The sequence below is a fragment of the Hibiscus syriacus genome, unplaced genomic scaffold (genome assembly GCF_006381635.1).
Source record: "Hibiscus syriacus cultivar Baekdansim isolate YM2019G1 unplaced genomic scaffold, ASM638163v2 tig00116982_pilon, whole genome shotgun sequence".
NCBI lineage: Eukaryota > Viridiplantae > Streptophyta > Magnoliopsida > Malvales > Malvaceae > Hibiscus > Hibiscus syriacus.
In genome coordinates, this window is record NW_024063505.1 from 65,194 (window position 1) to 73,071 (window position 7,878).

At 34.5% G+C, this 7,878-nt stretch overlaps 1 protein-coding gene and 1 long non-coding RNA gene across 2 annotated transcripts; one reads left to right on the top strand and one right to left on the bottom strand.

Moving 5' to 3' along the window:
- Positions 1–1,458: 1,458 nt before the first annotated feature.
- Positions 1,459–3,085, bottom strand: LOC120192836. The gene is made up of 4 exons (XR_005522804.1): positions 3,069–3,085; positions 2,307–2,449; positions 1,919–1,989; positions 1,459–1,519 (listed from the first exon to the last, which is right to left on the bottom strand). It is a non-coding gene; the product is annotated as an uncharacterized LOC120192836 (long non-coding RNA).
- Positions 3,086–3,743: 658 nt separating this feature from the next.
- On the top strand, positions 3,744–4,580 carry LOC120192847. Its single transcript, XM_039195556.1, has 3 exons — positions 3,744–3,756; positions 3,884–4,002; positions 4,100–4,580. The coding sequence occupies exons 1-3, from the start codon at positions 3,744–3,746 to the stop codon at positions 4,484–4,486; spliced, it is 519 nt and encodes a 172-aa protein (XP_039051487.1). The 3' UTR covers positions 4,487–4,580.
- The last annotated feature ends 3,298 nt before the right edge of the window (positions 4,581–7,878 follow it).

Sequence of the window (7,878 nt, forward strand, 5' to 3'; positions counted from 1 at the left end):
AACAGGCTTGGCCCAATACATGTGCCAGATGGGTCTTAGCTCAGGGCAGCATGTTTGAGGGGGGCATAAGTTTTCTAGTGCTTATAGTGTGTGTATATATATATTTGGCCCAAAACAATTAGCTCAAAACACCTGATCGCCGATCCAAAAAAATTAGTATTGATATTGTTTGACTATAATTTCTATTACAATTTTGTTTTAAAAAATTATTTATGTTTTGCCTATTATACGGTACAAGTATAGGGGCATAAAATTATTATCTCGCCCAGAGTATTAAAACTCATTGGACCGACCCTGGTGACCATTTTTTTAAAAAGAAAAATGGTCACTTTGAAACATATGAATAGTCTTGTGATCATTTTCTAACTTTTAATAATTAGGGTACTTAGGCCTGTAAACGAACCGAACGCACACGAACGGAGGTATGTTCATGTTAGTTCATTTAATAAATAAACGAACATAAGCGAACACGAACATAAACGAACAAAAATATTTTTGTTCATGTTCGTTCATTAAGGAATATAGCTTGTTAATGTTAGTTCATGTTCGTTCATTTAAATGATAAACGAACATAAACGAACACAAACGAACGAACATAAACAAACATAATAAACGAACATAAACGAACAACACAAACACAAAAAACAAACTTATTAGAACACAACAATTGAATGTAAAAAAAGTAAACAACAAGAATAACAACTTAAAATTCTTTAATATAACGTGCAACTTTAGAGTTAATTTGTTCGAATACGACAAAAACAGACATAAATCATAAATAAGTTATATGAACATCATAAAATCTTAAAGTTAATTTGTTCAACAAAACAATCTTCTTGAAATCCAAACAACTTCAATAATCTTCGTAACATATTCAACTTGCCCTCTGTTCGAACATAAATGAACATAAATGAACGAACATATAATCGAACGTTCACGAACGTAAATGAACGAACGAGCCATTTGTTCGTGTTCGTTCATTTAATTAAACGAACGCAAAATCTTGTTCATGTTCGTTCATTTAATAAAAAAACGAACATAAACGAACTTCCCGCCTCACGGTTCATGAACGGTTCACTGAACGTTCAGTTCATTTACAGGCCTAAGGGTACTCAATAAAGCAACATCTAATAGTCGAGGGATCATGTTATAACTTTCAATAGTCGAATGACTCAACAAAGCAACATCTTATAATCGAGGGACCATTTGTATACTTTTATCCTATTTTATGTTTACATAATTCAAATATTAAAATAATAGGTATTAAAAATTAGAAAAATATAAATAAAAATATCTAAATAATTAGAAATTTAAAAATATTAAAATGAAAAATGAAAAAATACAGAAATACCAAGACCTAATCAACTAGTCCAGCTCTGAATTATCCACCATGAGAGTAACAAAAGATATGATAGTAATTAAACAACACAGGGTCTACCCTTAATATTTTGTTTTCTTTGTGTGTTTTAACTTGCATATTATTAAGAAGCCTTCAACCACATGTTCAATCATATCATACCTGAAAAAAGCCATCAAAGATCAAACGTAAATGACCTCTTACCAAACTAAACTGAACAAATGATAAGGAATGCCTGCCCCCAGGCAATTATCCTTATCTAAAAGAGTTTGCAATTTGCAGTCTAGAAACTGATTCTAAAATGGTTATCACAGTTACTCTTGTTTTAAGATGAACCTAGTTATCACCATATGGTTCTATAAGCAGTCTACTTAAGGCAAGATGATGGGTGCCAATGGGATTAATAACCAAATGCTTTTTATCTTTTAAAAAGATGAGATTCTGTAGCCGATTATCAAGTGTGCCAATACAAAGCTGAATATCAACTAGCAAACGAGAAAAAATGGAGATGGAGCATATGGAAGCTTTGAAGTTCTCACTACTAAAATAAAATTTACTCACATCCGTTGTTACCATCTCCTTAATCTTTAAGGTTGCAAATCCCATAATAACATTGCAAGAGCAGCATGAACCTGAAACTAATATGAAATGACTTAGAAGTGTTGCCAAAACAACCTAGAACTTGGTAATTTCTAAGGTAAGACCCGAAATTTCCAATCATATATATGACTTAAAACCAAAGCCCAAAGGGACAACTCAGTATGGCCTTAATACTTGGTCATTTAGCATGGAATATTGAATCCAAGATATGATGAGAGAGATATTTTGTCGCAGACAGATTTCTTTAATGTATCCATTGAAATAAGTAGACATTACATAACTATGGGAGTAGACAACAGCCCCAGCATGTAGGAAATTGTTAAAACAAGGAATAAAATGAATCCATTACCTCAATCAAAGCTTCTTTAAAATTTCTTCACTTGCACGCTGATAGTAAGTCATCCTCTGCATACAAGTCACAGCTTCATCAAAATTCCTTCTTCGAAATGCATCTGCGAAGGAGCCAGATGTTTCTTCCAATTTCTCCTTCATCTGCAAAAGTCCAAAAAGGAAATTAATAAGTTTTGCTAAAAATTGTTAATGTATACAAAATTTCAATAAATTAGCACTTGAAACAACATATTAACTTGATACACAGAGTTTAAGCAAATGAAGGTTGTAAACAGTGAGATCTCCCACATTTAATCAGGCATAGCTATGCAGCGCGCCAGCAGTGCTCACTTTGCTTTTTACCCCTCGGGTAAAGGAAATGGAGGTTGGATCAAATATTTCATTATGTGCAGGTAGCACAACTCAAATTGGAAAAGAACTCCAACCCAAAGCATGTAGAATTTAAGCATGTCTTGGGGCAGTTGCAGCAGCAGTCTGATGCAGGAAACCTAAAGAACCCAGTGAGTTCAAAGTAAAGCATTGAAGATTGTCGTACTAGCCATTATTACCACTCTTCCTCTAGAAATCCAAAAGCATTATAGTTTCAAACATAGTAACATACATATTATTACTGATTGCCATTTAGGTAACTGCGGTCAGCCTGGCTTAGAAATGAACAAGCCAAACGATAGCTAGAGAGAAACATCATGATTGTCTAACACTGATGCAACTACTCTATTCAAACAAGACATGTGTGAAGATTGAGAACTCTTTGTCATACCCGAGATTGAATCTGATTTAGAGCTTGTGAATCTGGAGCCTCTTCTACAGATTCCCTGATTTCCATAATCTGTATAAATAGAAACTTGGAAACATGGATCACTCTTTAAAAAACAAAACCACTAAGGAACGGTAATCATCTAAAGAAAGAACAGTTTTTTGAAAAGTTTCAATTACCTCAGTGAGCAACTCTGGGTCTGAAACTGTCTGTTCTTCATCAACAACTACTCCTTTAACCCTCAACTAATGAACAGAGCAAATATCAAATTCACAAAAAATATTCAAATACCAGATTTTTTTTGAAAAGGCAAATACTGGAAAATCAATACAGAAAGAAAGAGAAAAGAGCGACAAAATGAAATAAAAGGGTTTGAAAGAAAGCATGATCAAGAAAATCTACTTTCTTTTAGCATAATTCAAATCATTTGTACCATGAAACAAATCCATCCATGTTTATTTGACCTATTAGTGTTAACCAAATAAAAAGTAAGATTCAACAACAGGCATATTTGATCTAGGGACGGGTACAACTTGGGGGGTTCGTCTGGGTTGAGATGTCTTCTTACGTATGAAGTCTTTCAATTAACTTTCTACGCATCTTGAAATGTCTCAATGTGACGTTGAAAATTCAAGACATGTTCGTTTTAACAAAGATAATGCAAGCAGAAAAGTGAATATGGGTCTAATACGTGATTTTATAGTAATTTTGGAAATTGTTGTTTCACGCGTCTGTCCCCATATCCGTATTGGTGCAACATAGTTGGGAAGTCACGGATTTGTAATTCTATCACTTGAATATGATATAATGTCTGAAAGCTTTGAAATTTTCAGGACTCGGTGGGTATATGGTTGCCTTTGCTGGTCGAAAATATGCGGCAAGGTCCCTGCCTGCTTTTGCTGCAAACGGGACCTACACTGTAACAAGCTTCACTCTTGTAAGGAGCTAAGCAGAAACATTTTTCTTTTTCTATGTTATTGGGTTTTTAACTTGGTTAATGTCTTCAGAAACTGATGGTGGTTTTGTTTATGCAGGTGCTTGAGTTTAAGGAAGGCAGACTGCAAAACTTGTTTTGGAAAAGGGATGGTTGTGCACAATGTTCGGGGAAATCAAATTTTGTGTGCCTAAATAAACAAGATTGCGGAATTAATACAAACAACTGCAAAAGCCGTGGAGGTTCCGTTGATTGCAGCATTGGTATACAGCTAGCATTTTCCGGAACAGATAAGCACCTTTCTGCCCTAAACTCATGGTATGAAGTTGAGAACCTTCGGCAGAACTCACTGTTCGGCCTTTATTCTAATCTCAGAGATTCTCTTGCTAGCCAATATAACAAGATCTTTAACGGTGCTTTAGATAGTTTTGCATTTTCTCTTATTTATTCGTATGCTGTAATTATTTTCCTCGTGCTTTTCGATTGATGTTATGTCTACATCTATCATTGCCTCTATTCCTTTCGGGTGAAACTGCTGCTCTTACAGTTTGAAGAGAGTTATGTGGGTATATTATGTACAATTGTGTTTTCTTTTTGTTTGTAATTACAAATCTGGCTCATATGGATGTTTTATTCTTCATGCTATCTAGCTTTTAGCTTTTGATATTGTTAATGTTAGCTAACTTCTTGAAAAATTTTCTCATTTGGTTGTATTTGATGTTCTGTTTGTTATTAACTGATTTTGCAATTAGCCTATATGAAGCTGCTCTTTTCACAAAGCCAGCATTACCTTTTTTTATCTGTATCTGTTTTCTCCCTTGTTCAATGTGACATTTTCCATAGGTTTCATCTTTTTATACGAGCAGCTGTAGGCGTTGGTCTCTCTTCTTGTCAGCTTATTTTTCATCATTCGTTTTTTTCGTTCCTTTTCTCCCAACCAGTGTAATATCGATATCTGAAGTATACTTTCGTTCATAGTCATAAAGTGCTGCGAGTATTTCTTCCATCTTGCAGATCATGTGGGTAACATTATTTGTCAATTTCATTTTCTTCTAAATGACTTGGTGAAAATCCCAAAATCATTACATTGTGTGTTTTATCTTGCCATCTAATTCTTGCCGAAGTTAAATTATCAAGTTTAGAACCCCCGGCCCCTTCATATCTGCAATTCAAGGTAAGTGGTAATAAATACTAATAGCACCAGTAGTATCTTATGTTCTGGGAGAATATAAGCAGTAGTATTTTACATCCCAGGATAATTCAAAAACCTCTATTTTACATTGTATGAGAATACAAGCACAACTGGTATTTTACATTCTAGGAATACAAAAGTTAGTATTTTACAGTGCCGGAGAACAGAAGCAAAGGTGGTATTTTACATCCTAGGAGAAGAGAACAAAAGGGAACTTTGCATAAGTACTCGTTCATCTCACCTGGTTAAAGTTTTGTCTCTCTCCTTCTCTTTAGTGTTATTTTGCAACCGTGCTTTAAAGCTCTATAAAAATCTCAAGAAGTCTGTAGTTGTGGGTTCTTTCTTGTGCATTGAAGTTGGTTCCAGAGTCAATCCCAAGTTCAAGTCTAGACTGGGTGTTTCAATATTGTAGCACCATATATCTTGACTATGGCTGTGGAAAGTTGGTGTTCGCTTCTTGTCAATGCCGGAGCTAGTTGCAGCAGTCGAACCCCTGGTCGCAGTTGGTTCCAGTGTCAATTCTAAATTCAAACTCAGTCTAGGCCTTTTTGTCGTATATCCTGCTATACCTTGGGAAGTGCCATGGATGGTGGTTATGTTCTCCTTGTCGATCCTGGACGTTGTAGTTGCAGTGGTTTGACCTAGTTCATGGTTTAGGACACCTGCAGAATGATCCTCAGAAGGATGGAAGATAGCTGTTGATTCTCTGAAACCGTTGTGGCTGGTTGAACCCTTGTTTCCATCAAGGTTTTGGTCCATAAAAGGAGACCGACGAGCTTCATAAGGACTGGTACGTTTCTTCACTTTAATCCTAAGCTGCATCGAACCTGTTTCATCTTGCTCTTCATAGATGATCACTCTGTCACCTACACAAAGCTTCTTGCTTCGAACAAATAAAATCCATTCTTTGATGAGAACAGGCTTAGGATGTTTTGGCTGATCCGAGTCATCTCCAATATTACGGATAGAGCAGCAAAAGCTCCAATGACATCCGCTCTCATCTTTGACATCAAAAATCCACCCGTGGATTGCCTTCTAAACTTGGCCTTGGCCTTGGGAAACCTTCCATTCTGTAATAATTCATCGGAACTGCACATCTCCTGCAGATATCCGTCTCGCTGAGCATCTTCGAGAATATTATCATTTCTAAAGAACTATCTCAGACTTCACTGCAAGGCTTCTTCTTGAATTAGAAAGATGCAGTAAACACTTTATTTATAGAATTTGGATGGCCATCATAAACAGGTACTGTTGTAGTAGCGCGAGTGAGGTTGGGCATTTCTTTATGTTCAAACCATAGCGATAACATATGAAGAGTACTTTTTATCACAACAACTCGAGAGAGTGGTTTTCAGTGAATTCTCCCCCGTGGACTGGCGCGCGCACCCATCACTGGCGTTTTTTTTTTCCTGATGTATACCCGTTCCAACACTATTATAAACATATTATACTTTAACCTATTGAGTGACTTCGATAGTTAACGAGCGTGTTATTTTTTTTTTTTATATAAATTCTGGGTTTGAGCAATTATTTCATATGTTGTCAATTGATAAAAAGAATTTTAAACATATATTATTATTTAATCACTTTAGACTATTAAAAAATAAACATTTCGGACTATTAAAAAAATAAACCTACGATACTCTGGAAACAGTGTCTATATTTCCCTGGATGACGTGAATCGGCGCGAGTGTTGTGTTGTAAGTTTTGGTCACACAAAATTTTTGTTCTTTTGGGTCGCGAGGCTTTTCGGTGAAAAGCGTGTGGTTCAGTTGAGCGATGGTGCCGCATCGACCTTCAGTTAATCGCGCGGTTTGCATTGCCTTTCTAACGCTTGTTGCAACATTATGGTTAGTCAACTCAACATCAATATGTGCAGATTTTGGAGATAATAATATATATATATATGTTGACATTATATAATCATTTAATACAATTTTGTGTTTTTTTATCTCCCTTATAGTTTAATTACATTGTGGTCCTTTCATTTAATTATCATTTAATACAATTTTTTTATCTCTCTATATTTGATATTAAATAAGTATCAAGTATAATAAGTAGTTAACGAAAATTATATATCTTGCTTAATATTATTTTCTCTTTTTTGGTTGCATATTATTGTCTTTTACTATATATAAAAGTTGGATTAGTAACATTATGAAATTAATATGAAACACTAACGGGTTGGATTTAGTGATAAACAATTTGATTCCGTTTAAGCAAGTATTGAGTTCGAGTCTTTGTGAATACAGAAAATTTCTATTGGGTGATTCACCCACCAATGTTAAATGTGTAATCTGGATCAGTCTGAATTAGTTACGAAACCTTAGGAACCGGAAGGGGAAAAAATAATATGAAACGGCTTTTATTACATCAGTTTAATCTGCTAGTGCATTTCAATTTTTCAACTCTACAGAATTATGGGCAATTAATTGCGAATCTCTAAAAATTAAATTAAAAAATATCGTCATCTCGAGCTTTCATATAATGATTTGCCTTTAATGCACTACTAGTAAAAACTTTGGATAAATTATACAAAATATCAATTTTGTTTCGCTTTTCCTTTATTTTGATCCCTCGGCCAAAAAAATGTATTAATTTTAATATTTTAGAATTTTATACAATTTTAAGAATTATAAACATATTTTGCATAACTTTAAGAATTATATATATATATATATATATAT

Excerpts from the sequence above, each read along its gene's own strand:
- LOC120192847 (XM_039195556.1), top strand. Across the intron at positions 4,003-4,099 it reads CTGTAACAAGCTTCACTCTT|GTGCTTGAGTTTAAGGAAGG; the intron begins GTAAGGAGCTAA and ends TTGTTTATGCAG.